Raw genomic sequence first — 17650 nt, 5'->3', positions numbered from 1 at the left:
CACACATGTTACATAGTGATGTAGAGCAGGAAGGCATCTACCTCTACCAAAATTGTAAATTTCATGATCCCCGGGGTAGGGGTTCTGACTCCAGGGCGGGGTCAAACTTGTTATATAGTGTTTATGTGTAAAACACTTAATTGCTATTGATACTAAATTGAAAATAGATATTTAGAAAGAACAGGTAGTCCTTTACCAAAATTGTAAATTTGATTGATCCAGGGGTAGGGGTTTTGGTATCAGGGTGGGGCCAAAATGATCAGTTATTAAATGTGTGAACAATAGACGTATTTAACTTCTTCTTGATAACTACCATTCCAATTCTTATCAAATTTGGTATGAGTCATCATTGGGACAAGGGGGACATGAATTGTAAATTTAAGGACTCCAGCACCCCTGGGGCCCTAGGGGTGGGGCAAAAACTGCCCAAAATTGATTTTCAAAAATCTTAAGAACCACACACATGTAAGAAAAACTAAATGCATGATGATGTAGAGCAGGAAGGCCTCTACCAAAATTGTAAATTTCATGATCCCCGGGGTAGGGGTTCTGACCCCAGGGCGGGGCCAAACTTGTTATATAGTGTTTATGTGTAAAACACTTAAATACCATCTTCTTTAGTGCTTTTGATACTAAATTGAAACTAAATGGATAGAGCAGGTAGTCCTTTACCAAACTTTAAATGTGATTTTCCCCTGGCGAGTAAGGGTTTTGACCCCAGGGTGGGGCCAAACTTAGTATATATAGTATTTACGTACAAGTTTGCTGATACTGTATAAAATCTAAATGCATGCAAAGGAATAGCAGAAAAGGATGTACAAAAAATGGTGAATTTCACAACCCAGAGTTATGACTAATGTTAATACACCTATTATTTAAAGCCTCTCATCAGTGTATGCACTTTTGAGGGCAGTAAAGTTTTAAGAACAACATGTACCTATTAGGCCTAGCATGTTTAATACTAAATATTATAAACATTATAATAAACGGTTCATTTCTAGATACTATAATCCATATGCCCTATATTTATATATACATGTACACAATATTGAGTCAGTAGATATAACTTTCAACTTAAAAAACACTTCACATTTTCATGTCTTCTCACGATATATTTAATGAATGGAAGTAAATTAATTTATATAATCAATAAAAAGAAAGCACATGGGTTACTTTTGAAGATGCACTGTACATGCAAAAATGGGGAAAACCCTGATAAATAATGGCTCGACTATTTAGAATCGGACATATTACAAATAATGAACTAATCTATGAATTATTTAGTTTAATGAATTATAGTGCACAATCTACAGTTAAATAGATAATTATATTGTCATACGTAAAATTGAACAACTTTTAACTTTTCAGATAACTTTTAAACATGTCACTCAGAAAGAAAAAAACCCTTTAAATCTTGTGCCTGGAAAATTTGTATTCGTTTCAAGCTCCTATCAACATCAAGAATTTAGAATATAACCTAGTTTGTCGACCAATCAGATTTCAAGAAGTTGTTCATTAAGTGGCTCACTTATTCATTAAGAATTCCCAACAGAGAGATATCACGTGACTGACTGTGATTGGCTATTTGAAAATAAATTTTATGACATTGTAAATGTTCCCAGCCAATGAAAAACTAGGTTACATTCTAAGCCAGTTAGAGTATATTAAGTGAAATCTTATTGGATAAGAAGGGGCTCGCTCACTAACGTTCGCTCCGCCCCTTCTTATCCATTAAGATTTCACTTAATATACTCTAAGTATAAGTTAGAGTATATTAAGTGAAATCTTAATGGATAAGAAGGGGCGGAGCGAACGTTAGTGAGCGAGCCCCTTCTTATCCAATAAGATTTCACTTAATATACTCTAACTGGCTTAGAATGTAACATAGTTTTTCATTGGCTGGGAACGATAGGCGCAATTTGACGTCATATAACGTGTATCAGACAAGTCGTAGTAGTCATCGCAGTAATGCCGTACATACTTATCAGAGGGAGCAGTTTAAGATTCTCAATGACATAAGTAACACTCTAGGAGCTCCGGCTCCTATTTCGACTCCTACTACGACTTCTACTACTGTGAAGTGCGAATCAAACATGGAAAAAGGTGCTATTATTAACCCACCCGCGGTTAATTGTGAAACCTCGAAACAAGTTGGAATCCAGGCTTCGACAGGAATCTTGAAAATAGAAGTGCCAGAAAATGTCGGTAAAATCATCATAGTTAAAGGTGAAAAGAAGATGGATTTGGAAATTTAAATAGTGACAATTTTTCCTCTTTTTTGTGTTTTTTAAGAGAAGAGGGGGGGGGGGGGTGTCAGACTGTTCTCTCATTTAATCGATGTCTAAATAAGCCATTTTAGTTTTTTTTTGTTTTTTTGACAATGTAATAAAGTTGTCTGAAACATTTACAATGTCATAAAATTTATTTTCAAATAGCCAATCACAGTCAGTCACGTGATATCTCTCTGTTGGGAATTCTTAATGAATAAGTGAGCCACTTAATGAACAACTTCTTGAAATCTGATTGGTCGACAAACTAGGTTATAAAGAAACTCAAGTACAAGGGAGTAAACACTGACAAAAACAGCAGAAGAGGCCATTAAAAAACCCTGCAAAGAATAAAAGTGACAAAGTTGGTTGGTTGATTGTATATTGTTTAACGTCCCGAGACGCTCGAGAAATTTCCATTCATATGGAGACGTTACCATTGCTGGTGAAGGACTGCAAAACTTGGGCCTATGCTCGGCACTTATGGCCTTTGAGCAGGGAGGGATCTTTATCGTGCCACACCTGCTGTGACATGGGACCTCAGTTTTTGCGGTCTTATCCGAAGGACCGCCCCATTTAGTCGCCTCTTACGACAAGCAAGGGATACTGAGGACCTAATTCTAATCTGGATCCCCACAGAATAACAATATGTGAAGTTCAATATATTGATTTGATTGCTAAAAGGGCATGATTTATCCAACCTGTAGAAAAAACTGAACGAATTCAATGACCGAAACAAGTCAGAAACTAAAGATGATATAATTCTTAGGTCAAGGAAAGGAATTTGACTTTATCCGTATACATGGAGATTACTATCGCGCAGAATTACGTGGTTGAGAGTATGACAATGCTCAGAGAGAGATACTTGTCATTTATCCCAACTCACATAACAGCGAATACAAAGTTTGAAACCTGAAAAAAAAAACAGAAAGAAAATTTGGTAGCAAAATCGAATTTTGGAAAACTCCAAAACTTGCATATACTGCATGTATGTATTACTACCGAACAAGCGATCGAGTGTGCATTTGCGTCAGCCCTTTCCGGCAAACGATAAGTAAAAAAAATCTGCTATGATAATCAAATGGTAGATTTGTGACTGCCACAAAATTGCCGATAACCTACCATGGCCACCTCTCCATCATCTCTGAATACATAAATGTACAGAATTTTTTTTTGCATCGTATCGGCAACCCATCTTTTTTTCAAGGGCAAAAAGGCTTGTCAAACCATATTCTCAGGACACATTTGCCTTAGCTATGAATGGCAAATTGATATATTACCCAAGCACCTCGCGTTTGAAATGGGCAAGAAGTACTAAGTTAATTACACTATTAAACATGTTAGGTCACTGTAGAAGTTACTCACAGACGCTGCATGTGGAGCTTGAAACTGCTACCGGTATTTACAATGCGATTACAAATTCTGGATTAATACTGCCTGCAAGCATATCTCTTACAAATATTTCAGTAATTCAGGCGCCTTAATGCCAAACAATTTTATATAATTGTAAACAAGGGGTTACGTTCTATAAAGCAAAATACATGTTTGCGAATGTCCATATTGTGCTTGTAAGATTCTCGAAGTTTTCCATTTTTAAACAATACTCCAATGACAAATTTCATTTTTTTGCCCCAAAACTTGAAAAAGTCTCCATGCATTAATGTCAATCTGATTTACAATTAAAGGGTTACATACTTTCAGAAAATAATTGTTTAAGCCCCAAAATCTCGTAAATGCCCCCACATATTTATGTCAAACAACTTGATATATAATCAAAGGGTTACATACGTCTACAAAATACTTGTTTGCAAATGCCAATGGCATATATATCGGATCTAAAGAGTTTTTCCAGTTTTTAGCTATTTTTACAAATTTCATGATTTTTGCTCCAAAACTCGTAAATGCAAAGTGTAGCATTCATTGCAATGCAGCCAAAACTCCACAAATTCAAGTAGTAATCACACATTTTTAAATCATAATTCTCCCTTCATAAATGTTTGCTTTATAACCCTTAACTCCAAGCCCAGAGACCCGACAAATAGATCCGGACAATGGGTATTTCTGTAGTTCATCTTTAGGAACATCATAAGCTGAACAAGTGACATAGAGTTCATCCAAATTTTTCCCGCCGAAACAACATGATGTTATTCTTTTTGAAGATGGGATGTATACTGTTTGCAACTCTTTACCTGAAAGGAGAAATGATCAGTTATGGTGAACAATGGTATATAATTTTATCTGTAGCTTTATATGATTTCTAAAAAAAAAATTAATGAGTACCTGTTTCAGGATCATATTGAACAACTTTTCCAGCGAGGTAGCATGCCACCCAGAGTTTACCCTCTGTATCAATGGTCATGCCATCAGGGACACCTTTCTCTGCAAGTGAGTCCCCCCTGTTATCCACGATTATTTTTTTATTTGCTGAAAAAAAGCAGAATCAAGATGTTGATATTTATTGCTTTACTGAATACAAGGGGCAATCACATGACTTCAATCTGGAGGTAATATTACAAAAGTTGTACGTGAATAATTTCAAACAAACTGTCCAATTGGGAAATTTCGCTCTATGATATTTTTGCTCAGGCACATTGAAATATGATTTCATTCCACTTTAAATTGCATAATTTGTTTTTGGTTTTTTTCTTAGAATAATGAGTAAATTTAATTCACCCATTTAGTATTGTGGCAAAATAGGTGAACAAGAAATGGAAGGAAAATTTCTGTGTATACAATATAATATTTCATAACATTGCACTTTTTTGGACAAACAAAAAATAAGGATAATCATACAAATTTGTCTAGTGGCAGCATCATAGCTGTACCGGTATATCTGCCGAGGTGTTGAGTCGACATAGTACATAGTCTTCTCATCTTCATTCCAAGCAAGGCCATTGGAAATGCCAATGTTCCTCACTAATGTGTGCAAACTCCCATCCAAATCCAAACAATAAAGATTGCCAATCTTTGGCATACTCTCAATATCAGGCTCCTCAGGACCCATCGTTCCTGGAAGAAATTTGCACCACTGTAGATTTATTTAGGCTTCTACATATGCAAAAACACATAGAAAGGATTGATACTGACCAGCCCACACTCTTCCTTTTGGATCACACTTTCCATCATTAAAACGTGTCTGTAGACCCTGTTCCACTTCGTGAAGTTTGGTCACCTTCTTTGTATCCCAGTCCACGTGTACCAGAGAGCGACCCACGCTTGCTATCAGCCCACCTTTTCTGGCAGGGACAGCAAATCCAACAGGACCATCTGAAAGTGGAACCTCGTGAATAAGATTACAAAAAGATGGAAACTGCAGATTACCATTAGATGATTTATATATCATTCTGAATGGAAGATTTGTACATTCATGTAGCAAGCTCTCAATTATTTTATATGATTTATCTGGTGATTTTTTCTGGAATGTTAAAAAAGGATTTTGTTTGCAAATAAGCAATTTCAAAATCCAAACTTCACTTTGATTTGATGTGTCTAATAAAACCTGCAAAGAAGACTCGTGTAAATGTTCTTTAAAAAAAATTCAATATCTATGAAAATTATAACGATTTTTTGATAGTATTTTTTAAATCTCTGACTAAAATCTTCAAGAAACATGTCATTTGGAAAAAATATATATTAGGGAATGTAGCTTTCTGATTTCTCTATGACTGCTATTTTATGATTCTGATCGGGTTTGGTTCAAATTCAATCTGATTAAAATCAGCTCCTCGATCCGCACCTTTATTTCTTTTGTTTTGTCGCTACTCGAGTAGCGACAAATCAAAAGAAATAAAGGAGCGGATCGAGGAGCTGATTTTAATCAGATTGGTTCAAATTTGAAAAATCACAATATTTCTGAATTTCAACTTATTCTTAAATACATTAATCCGATATATCTTTTTTCTATATCTTTTTCTCTAACTGACCTGTTTTTAAAGATTTTAGCCATGGATTTAAAAAATATATTAATAAATAACGTTTTCAATTTTCATGAATATTTTTTATTTTAAAAAATTAGAACATCTACCGTAGTCTTTTAGGCATGTTTTATTAGATATTCATATCATGCATCAAATCACAGTGAAATCTGGACTAAAAAATCTCCTAATTGCAAACAAAACACCAATTTTATCATCCCAGAAAAAATACTCCATATCAGGCATTTTAAATGGAAAGGCAACCCAAAAGATTTTTTCATGATAAATGATAGGATTAATCATATGATAAAGATTTGTCATACAATTCTGTTGATATATAGATTAGATAAGCTTCAGTACTAATTTGAAAAAGTCAAAAATTGAAATTCCCACGATCTATAGAGGCTTCCATGATGTGTAACTCTTTGTATTCAAGACCACAAAAATCAATAATTTTGACGTCACACCGTCTGTTCCGGTTTTGATGAGATTCTAAGATCATCCACAGGTGCTTGGGTTCATGAAACACACACCCCTTCCGAATAAGCTACATGAGTTGATTTAATTATTATTATTATTTTTTTTTTTTGGAGAAAATATTTTTAATGCATGTCAACAACGTCTTGCATACCCATAAAGTACAAAATAATTCAAAATAAGCCCTTAAAAAAATGCTCTCACTGGTTATTATAAGTTCTGTTATAATAACCAGGGAGGGCATTTTTTTTAAGGTATTTTTTTTTAAAAGGGCTTATTTTGAATTACATGTATTTTGGACTTTATGGGTATGCAAGACGTTGACATGCATTAGAAATATTTTCAACAAAAAATTAATTAAATCAACTCATGTAGCTTATTCGGAAGGGGGGGGGGGGGGGGTCCTGAACCCAAGCAACTGTGACTGAGATCATCAAAGATGTGCATGTGGTAGATCTTACGAATAAATAGGTTGATGCTTTCCTGACAAGCAGTTAATTACACTAATGCGAAGGGGAGATGTGAAAAAGGTTGTTTGTTTTTTTCGAAATTCCCAACTCAACCAAGTCATTTGAAAAGAAAAGACTACGTACACTGTGGATCCATCATTCGCGTAATGACAAGTTGAGGTTCAAGACGTTTGTATGAAGAAGGTTTACCGTCTGCCTGGTCTGCGACTCGACTGAGCGTACCGGAATAGACGGTGTGACGTCATAAATTAAACTTTAATGGCCACTCTCTTAGCGGCGGGTAATTTAAAGTACATGATAGATTAATATTAATTTAATTGTTAAGCAAGGATTTTTGTTGTTAAAGACTGTCAATTACGATATCAGTAAGTAATACTTTATTCATAAAAGCAACTATGTGGTTAGGGTTGCCTTTCCCTTTAACGAGCTGTTAAATTTGAATGTAATGGGCCACTTTAAAGTATCCCATACCCGGTCTATAGTTTGTATTAAACTCTACTGTTTATCAGAAAGTTTTTAAAATACATGTCTCTGGCACAATGGGGACCTCTCTCTCTCTCTCTCTCTCTCTCTCTCTCTCTCTCTGAATCCTAGAGAGATATTATGCACCAGATTTCTCACCATTAATAGAGATACATCTTTCAATTTTGGAAACCTCTTCATGATGTTGAGATATCTCTTTTGAAAAGGAGATATTTCGTTGAGATATCTCTTTTGAAAAGGAGATATATCTCTATCGATAGGAGATGTCTTTGGAGATATTTCTCTATCGATAGGAGATGTCTTTGAAAGATAAAGACACGTTTCTTTATGAGAAAGATATTTCTTTCTTGAAGTATTATTAAAGTATACATGTATATTCTTCACAGTGTACCATTTTACAAAGTCAATGAGTACATGCAATTTAGAGGTTTATGATATTAATCAGATGAATACATGCAATTATTAAAAAAAATTTGAGGTTGATGTCGTATATGTTGGTCCATGATATTTGGATAGGACTATTTTAGTTTTACCTTGGACTTTGTATTTTGCATCTCCACTAGCCAAGAGTTTATAAATCCATTACTCTCATCTTCACATGAAGATGAGAGTAGCGGATTGGGTTTCCTTGTTGACTAAGACATACAAGACGTGACTGATACACTCACTCTCATATTCAAGTCAGTAATAGTTTGAACAATGCTGCTGACAAAACATAAGAAAAGAACGTTTTAGGTTTTTGGCTTTTAGCTCACCTGACCTGAAAGCTCAAGTGAGTTTTTCTGATCACCAGCATTCATCCATCTGTAAACTTTTGACATTTCAACTTCTTCTCCAGAACCACAGGGCTAACAAACTTGCCACAAAGCATGCTTGGGTCAAGAGGCTGAAGTTTGTTCAGATTAAGTACCACGCCCTTTTTATACGGGACGTATTGTGTCCCTTTGTCTGCCTGGACTTTGTACGCAAAATACAAAATGTAAACTCCAGGATCTTACAACTTGGTACATTTGATCACCATCATAAGAGGAAGTTGCCTATTGATTCTTAATGTCAAAGGTCAAGATCGTAGTATTATTTAGAAGGAAAACTTTGTAGGCAGGATACAGACCAAACGTAAGCTCCAGGATCTTACAACTCAGTACATTTGATCACCATGATAAAAGAAAGATGCCTATTGTTTTCAAGGTCAATGTTGTAGTATCAGTTAATAGGAAAACCTTGCAGGCAGAATACAGACCGAATTATTGGGGCTAGGACAGTCAAACATGGTACATATACTCCTCGTGCTAAGTGGAGGACGCCTTTTGTTCTACAAGGTCGAAGGTTAAAGACCCAATTTTAAATTAACACCCTCAAATTTTACCTGTATTGTGATCAATGGTAAGTCACCTGTCAATCCAACACTTAACAATAGATCTCAGGTGGAGTGACATCTGCAGAGACTGTGGTCTGCAGCTACCCAAGAGAGGTGTTTTGATAACAATAACTGTCAACAATTACCAACATTCTTTCCATCTTGAGGAAGCCCACTATACCAGAGTTAGCCTTGACCTGTCCACAACTGCTATTTTCTCCTAATTTAAAAAAAAGTCCCCTGAACAATGCAATTTTAATATCATTGTATTTTTCATTCTCCTCTATATACATGTATTATAAATTAAACAATCAGAAATAAAACAATAATTTGCACATTAATTTCTAAAACTTATGACTTATTGCAATAATTTATAGTAATAATTTATGATAGCTTTATATCTATAAAAGGAAATTATTCATGAGCCAATGAATGAATTAAAAGAGCGAGAGAGAGAGAGATGTAGACTGTGTGTCAGTAGAGGTGTGCGGTATTACCGATATACCGGTGTACCGGTACTTTTCTGGTACCGGTATGTACCGCGGTACCCGAGACGAAATACCGGTATATTTAAGTCTGATAACTCTTAACAAAAATATAAAATTGAACACGTTCGTGCGCACATGTTCTGGACAGGCGTATCCTACATGTAGAAGTTCTCGTCATTCGCGACTCTAAATCTAAGAACTTTTAGACTTTGAGATCGTGTCAAATAAATTCCACAGGTTTCCCCCTATTAGTTATTTTGATAGTCGTTCCAGTCAGTAGTCCTGTCACAGTCGATTCTATTCATGATACAGAGAGACTGCTATATTGTATGTACAATAAATGCTTACTTTTATGTTTGGATTAGACTTTTGTTCTGTTTATTGGTTTCAAAATAGATTTAAATAAGATATTTTCCTTATTATTTATATTTGAATAAATTAAATGCAATAAACTAATAACTGTTCATTATATACAATAAATCACAACTAAAATCCACTAGAATCGAATCATAACATTAAAAAATTTAATCTGCAGTATACCGTGGTATGTACTGCGGTATTTTGCAAATACCACGATATACCGCGGTACCGTTATTTTCTGCGGTACCCAACTCTATGTGTCAGCTCATTTTACAAACACCATGACCACAGAAACACTGCAGACGGCCCTGAGACACTTCCTGTGTATATCAAAATTATACACAATATCCTGATCTCTTGGTCAGGTAAATTCCAGGTAGATAACAGCCCCGCCCACATCCAGTGATCCATGAAGAAACCGTCTATAAAGTGATAGTAGGAAAACCTTGTAGGCAGGATACAGATTGAACTGTTGGGGCTAGGACCGTGAAATTTGGTACACATACACATGCCAAGCAGATGATGCCTATTAAGTTAAGGTCGTAGTATCACTTAGTAGTAAACCTTTGATTTCGTTACGGATACAGATAATGCCTTGAAATTTAGTCACAAGCTTTCTGTTGGAGGAAAATAAGTTCAGTTTGTATTTCAGCTGGATTGGTGCACCATAGCACTTTAGTGGTAGAAGAAATTCAAACAGTTTTCCAGATTTATTTTCACTATGAATACAGGTATTTTGTCATAACATTCCTCTCAGAGAAATACATTATCAGTTCAAATTTCAACTTGATTGGTGCACCATGACCTACTTTAGGGCTAAAATTAGGCCAAATAGTTTTCTAGACTTTTTCCTCATCACGGATACAGATATTGCACTGAAGGTCTGACGGCCATATCTTGTACCGATACTTTTTTTGAAGAGGAGATAAATAAGAATTTGTGAAAATTTCATGACATCTTTGAAAAATCTTCTCATGCACCATTGAGCCAATTTCATTCAAATTTGGCGAATTTAAAATCATTCTTGGGTAAAAGGAATTCAAGTCTGTTCAATTTAAGGGTCATGCTCCCTCCAATGGGGAAATAATCAAGAAAAGACAAAAGCATGGTGAAGTTATTAAAAAATCTTCTCAAAAACCACTAAGCCAGAAAGGTTAAATTTACTTGAAAGCTTTCTTACATAAAGTATATTCAAATTTGTTCAAATTATGACCTCTGGGGGTAGCGTGGGGCCACAGTAGGGGATCAAAGTTATATATGTGGATATATATGTATAGGAAAAATCTTCTCAAGAACAACGGGGCCATGGTTAGTCCTAATGATACGGAAGCATCCAGGTAGTGCAGATTGAAATTTATTCAAATCATGATCCCTTTGGGGCTACAATAGGTGACCAAAATTTTATATGGGAATATATAGGGAAACATCTTTAAATGGCGTGTAAAACGTTGCTATATTCGATAATCCTCTTATTGAAGTCCTTCAAATGATAAAAACATTTTTAAAATCACTATGACAATTTTGGTCCCACCCTGGTAGTACTACTCTAGGATCCAGAAATTTACAATTTTGGTAAAGGATCTCCTGCTACAGTCAGTTTCAATTTCATATCATTAACATTATAGAAGACGCACGTAAGTCCAATCTCTACCCAGAGTTGTCGTTCCTTGTTTTCACATACACCTCTGTCAATGTCTCAAAATAAGCAATGTAAATCCACATTTTCAAGGCTAATAAAACTAAGAACTACTTTATAAAATATCGGGAAAATGTAGGACAAGCAACTATTTGTAGTTTTCCCCATTACTATGCGTTCTTCATGTACCTATGTATATTGCCTGGTGCACTAGAACAACCCAATATCCGCGTTTCAACCCAAATCAATGTTTCTTGTGTCACAAAAAGACGAGACATCTGCTCAGTATTTATTTATTTATGTATGTTTTTTGTATCTGAAGTCGAAGCCATATTTTATTTGAGCACACGCGTACAGTGTATATACGCGTCATTTTTATACAAAAATCTTGTAAAACCCTCGATGTATGTGAATGTAAGGAACGATAACTCTGGGTAGACTGACGTTACTCTTGCATCACCTGATACTTCCGTTATTTCCAACCAATGAAAATTGTCCTTACTGTAACAGAACGCTGTTTTGTCATATTACCCACAATGCAATTATTGCACATATACATCACAATATTATCGAACATACATCACAAGATTATAGAATATACATCAGAATATACATCACAAGATATAGAATATACATCACAAGATTATAGAATATACATCACAAGATATAGAATATACATCACAAGATTATCGAATATACATCACAAGATATTGAACATACATCAAAAGATTATTAAACATACATTACAAGATTATCGAACATACATCACAAGATATTGAACATATATCAAAAGATATTGAACATGCATCATAAGATTATCGAACATGATTAGTCGTATTGATATGCTCTACAAGTAGTTGAAATATTAGGGCCTCAGGGGTAGGGTCATCGACAGGGATCACAATAAGAGATCAAATTTTTATTTGGGAATATACAAGAAATTGGTTAAAACTAATTCTTTTCAAGAGTACCAGGGCCACGATAAATCATAGAGAAATGCAAACAAGTTGTGTGGATTCAAGTTTTGATTTTTTTTAATGCCCCCATTACTATAGTCTGGGAATATACTGTTTTTGTCCTGTATGTCTCAAACTTTTTGAATGGTGAGTGATACCCTAGGCTCTCAAATTTCATATGTGCATTCCTTGTGACCTATTTCAAGGCACCAAAGTTTTTAAACTTGAGACTTTGGACTTAAAGTTTGACCTACTTTTAAGAAAACCTAACTTATTCAATATCTCCTAAACTATATTACGTAGAACTTTCATATTTTGTATATTTTTATGACAAGACTTTTCATTTTATACTATGTTCCTTGACCTTCTCCAGAACAGCAAGGTCATAATATTCATATTTGTATACTTAACAAAAAAGTTTAGCAACTTGTAATATAGGGCTATTGAACTTATATTGGTAAATATTGGCACTCGTTGGCTGACAAAATGCACGAGCTTGCGAGTGCATTTTGACAGCCAACGAGTGCCAATATTCACATATATAAGTTCAATAACCCTTTTATTATATAGCTAAAGTATTTAGTTGTTAAATTTTATCCCTTTTCACTCAAACTATTCCAAAATAGACAATGATTCATCAATATTGGCATCTAAGGTGAAGGTGTGCAATATTGGCATTGTTCAATATTTAACCCGTCATTAATGCATGAAGCAAACTGATTTTGTAAATGGGGACATCATAATTTATAGTAAAACATTTTGCTTAAGTAAATATCAAATACCGGCTCTGTCAGATTCGGAGGACCCTCGTCTGCCATTTTGGCTTGTTTAAGTCGTTACGGTAACGTCAATATTGAACGCTCATACTCGGAATGTTTCGGGCGCATACAATTTACGCAATGCAAAGTTAGCGTTCAATAAATTCTCAGGATATTGAACGCTAACATTCTCTAGATTTTACACAGATTTTATAATAGACAATTTATTAGCTATATAATAATATCTAATATCGTATGATCAACATTACCATTTATAAGAAATTCGTATTTAGCATTTATGAATGTCTCCATTAAACAAACATGCCATAAACATCTCTAAATCAATTTTTCATATTAAAAAAGGTCACAGAAAAAAGAAAGCGGTAAGGTATGGAAATTCACATGCCACTCAATACTTTGTATGGCATCCATCAGCAGCGACCACAGCCATACATCGACGTCTCATGCTTCTGAAAAGGTTTCAGAGCTCGTATATTGTGATTGGGTTCCATTCCTGCTGACGCGCACGACTCAAATCGGCTTATTTGTTGACGTTATTTCGCTCTCTCACACGTCAACCAAGAATGTCCCACACATGCTCAATTGGTGATAAAACATGTGACCTTGCGGGCCATTCCAGCACGTCAATATTGTTCTGCCGTAAAACGTCTTGGGTGTGTCTTGGGCACAACTACAGGAACCACAATTTCTTCACAATAACGCTGTATATTCAGTGTTCCATTTATTGTGACGAGGTATGTTTTCCCTTAATAACTGATTCCACCCCCAAACCATGACCATGACCACAGCGGTCACGTTGAATGATGTTTGCGGGATGAAACCGCTCATTTCATCGTCTCCAAACACAAGCGCGTCCATCTGCAAAATCTACATTAAAACGAGACTCGTCAGTAAACAAAACTGTATTCCACTGCCACCGAGTCCAGCGCAGATGCGTAGTTATCCAGGCAACGTGAGTTTGGCGATGTCGTTGAGTCAAAGGGACCGCAATAAGAGGTCTCCGAGCGTGTAGATTAGCAGTCCGTGACCTGATCCTCACACTACGATCACTTATCCTCATTACAGATGCCAGACGTAACTCTTTGGCGACTTTGGGTGCAGACATGAAGCGGCTGCGTCTCGACATCGTAACAATAAAGCGGTCTTGGCGAACCGTTGTTTTCCGTAGACATCCATGATGTTGACGGTCGCTGACTTGTCCTGTCACTCGAAAACGACTCAAAAGTCGACTGATAGCCGAGGGATGGACATTAAATTGTCGTGCTACATTCTGTTGACGACATCCCGCAGTAAGCATCCCTATAGCTCTGTTACGTTCATTTTCAGAGATTCGTGGACGTTTTCCCATTTGAAGTTTCTGCAAACTTTCAGCATTTTTTTTTTATGAGTACGCGTGGTCGAAATGACACACTTGTGGATGGTTGCTTTGAAAATTGCGTGCAATCAATCGTGACAAGTTGTTTACCAAAAACTGTAAAACTCCAATCAATGACGTTCACGTGGCGCATATTGTAATTATAACCCATGTATTGCTTTCTCTGCGTGTTAGAGTATTAAAAAGATGAAATTGTAAAGCCTTGAAAATAATGCAGTGGAAATTGCCTGAATTAAAATGAAATTTCTAAACTTTTTTGGTTAAGTATATTTAGGCATCCTCATATTGTACGTATGGATTCAAGTTCGATTATGTTGATTCCTTTTGGGCCTAAGTTAAGGCCACAAGATGGGATCAAACATTTTCCTGGGAATAAACACTGAATTTTTTTTTTGAAAATCACAACAGCTGAACAACAGCAGGGCCATGGTGACTGATCGGGTGAGCGATGTGGCTCATGGGCCTCTTCATTGATATGCATCTATGAAACCTGATGGCATTAACTGACCACATAATATGTGACACTGAAATATTACATCACTGATAAACAGGAGTGTGATGTGATTCTCACCTACATGTAAGTATCGCGTAACAAATTCCAAGGAGGTGAATGTGAAAGACATTTGATGCTTCTCCATATCATTTACCATGATGTCAGTTTATGGAAGCATTAGGGCATATTAAACAAATGTAGGTTTAATGCATAAAGACAAGAGGTAGGTATAGGGAATAAAGACAAGAGATAGGTATAGGGCATATAGACAAGATATAGGTATAGGGCATAAAGACAAGAGATGGGTATAGGGCATAAAGACAAGAGATGGGTATAGGACATAAAGACAAGAGATGGGTATAGGGCATAAAGACAAGAGATGGGTATAGGACATAAAGACAAGAGATAGGTATAGGGCATAAAGACAAGAGGTATAGAGCATAAAGACAAGAGATGGGTATAGGACATAAAGACAAGAGATGGGTATAGGGCATAAAGACAAGAGATAGGTATAGGGCATAAAGACAAGAGATGGGTATAGGACATAAAGACAAGAGATGGGTATAGGGCATAAAGACAAGAGATGGGTATAGGGCATAAAGACAAGAGATAGGTATAGGGCATATAGACAAGAGATAGGTATAGGACATAAAGACAAGAGATAGGTATAGTGCATAAAGACAAGATTTAGGTATAGTGCATAAAGACAAGAGATGGGTATAGGACATAAAGACAAGAGATGGGTATAGGACATAAATACAAAAGATAGGTATAGGACATAAAGACAAGAGATAGGTATAGGACATAAAGACAAGAGATGGGTATAGGGCATAAAGACAAGAGATATAGGACATAAAGACAAGAGATGGGTATAGGGCATAAAGACAAGAGATAGGTATAGGGCATAAAGACAAGAGATATAGGACATAAAGACAAGAGATGGGTATAGGGCATATAGACAAGAGATAGGTATAGGGCATATAGACAAGAGATAGGTATAGGGCATAAAGACAAGAGGTATAGGGCATAAAGACAAGAGATAGGTATAGGGCATAAAGACAAGAAATAGGTATAGGGCATAAAGACAAGAGATAGGTATAGGGCATAAAGACAAGAGATGGGTATAGGACATAAAGACAAGAGATAGGTATAGGGCATAAAGACAAGAGATAGGTATAGGGCATAAAGACAAGAGATAGGTATAGGGCATAAAGACAAGAGATGGGTATAGGACATAAAGACAAGAGATAGGTATAGGGCATAAAGACAAGAGATAGGTATAGGGCATAAAGACAAGAGATGGGTATAGGGCATAAAGACAAGAGATAGGTATAGGGCATATAGACAAGAGATATAGGACATAAAGACAAGAGATGGGTATAGGACATAAAGACAAGAGATGGGTATAGGGCATAAAGACAAGAGATGGGTATAGGGCATAAAGACAAGAGATGGGTATAGGGCATAAAGACAAGAGATAGGTAGATAAGACAAACTGATCTGATACATGTGTTGGACAAACTGACCAAATACATGTGTAGGGCAAACTGACCAAATACATGTGTAGGGCAATTAACTGATCTGACTAGAGACAGCCTGTACCGACCAGGGACAGCTATAAGAAATACCAACCAGAAACAAGTATAGGGCATACCGACCAAAGATATATATACATGTATATATATATATATATATATATATATAAAGCACTAAATAATCACAACTAGTGCTTTATATATTAATTAATTGATTATCACATGTATCGTTTAGATCCTAGGGGTAAACGTAAGGTTGGGTGTTATAAATGTTTGTTTGTACTTTATATATATATATATATATATATATATATATATATATATATATATATACATGTATATATAAAGCACAGAAATAGCAATGAACTCTTAAATGAACATAACTGCCCTAAGTGAAGAAATATTTAATATGAACCAAATCTAGCAGCATGTAACCAGCGCGCTAAACTAGGCTAGATGGTCGAGCGGTCTAGCGCGCTAGTTACATGTTGCTAGGAGATTTGGTTTCCACAGGTCGTGAGTTCAACCCCGGGTAGGGGCGGAAGTGGGTATCCAAATGAATCCCCGAATAGCGCCAAGAATGCGCATATTGCAGATACAAAATACTAAAATAAAAACCAGTATGTCAACTTGCCCAGTTCAAGTTTGTCATCGCTGCCTGTCTCTGCATCATATCGGTGAATGGCGTATCCGTTTATATCCACATACAGAAGTGTACCGGTGACGTCATCCCAGTGTGGGCCTTCGCCATCCAATCCTGCAGCATTTTTCAAGATGTATTCAACATTCATTCTGAAATACTGATAAAGGTTGACATATATTACATTAGTCACTAGTACTAACCAATGAGTTGGCATTTATCACTGTTATCTTGCTCCACTTATATAGGACAAATTTATATACACTGTAAGCCTTTTCGTTGATAGCGATATTCGTTATTTTATTGCAAAATGTTCATATTAGAAGATAGCTGTCCCAATGTGGCATCGATCATTCGTATCGTACATTTTTCCATAATTCCTTCATTAAGGTTGAATGGAGTATCTAATATATAATGAGA

General features: G+C 35.8%; 1 protein-coding gene across 1 annotated transcript; it reads right to left on the bottom strand.

Moving 5' to 3' along the window:
* Nucleotides 1-2552: 2552 nt before the first annotated feature.
* On the bottom strand, nucleotides 2553-17469 carry LOC125671880 (regucalcin-like). The gene is made up of 5 exons (XM_048907870.2): nucleotides 17225-17469; nucleotides 5355-5534; nucleotides 5061-5276; nucleotides 4548-4691; nucleotides 2553-4456 (listed from the first exon to the last, which is right to left on the bottom strand). Exons 1-5 carry the CDS (start codon nucleotides 17445-17447, stop codon nucleotides 4236-4238), a joined length of 984 nt encoding a protein of 327 aa, XP_048763827.2. The 5' UTR covers nucleotides 17448-17469; the 3' UTR covers nucleotides 2553-4235.
* Nucleotides 17470-17650: the final 181 nt, after the last annotated feature.

The sequence above is a fragment of the Ostrea edulis genome, chromosome 4 (genome assembly GCF_947568905.1).
Source record: "Ostrea edulis chromosome 4, xbOstEdul1.1, whole genome shotgun sequence".
Lineage (NCBI taxonomy): Eukaryota > Metazoa > Mollusca > Bivalvia > Ostreida > Ostreidae > Ostrea > Ostrea edulis.
The sequence above is the reverse complement of the archived record's forward strand: the minus strand, read 5'-3'. Positions and strand labels throughout refer to the sequence as shown.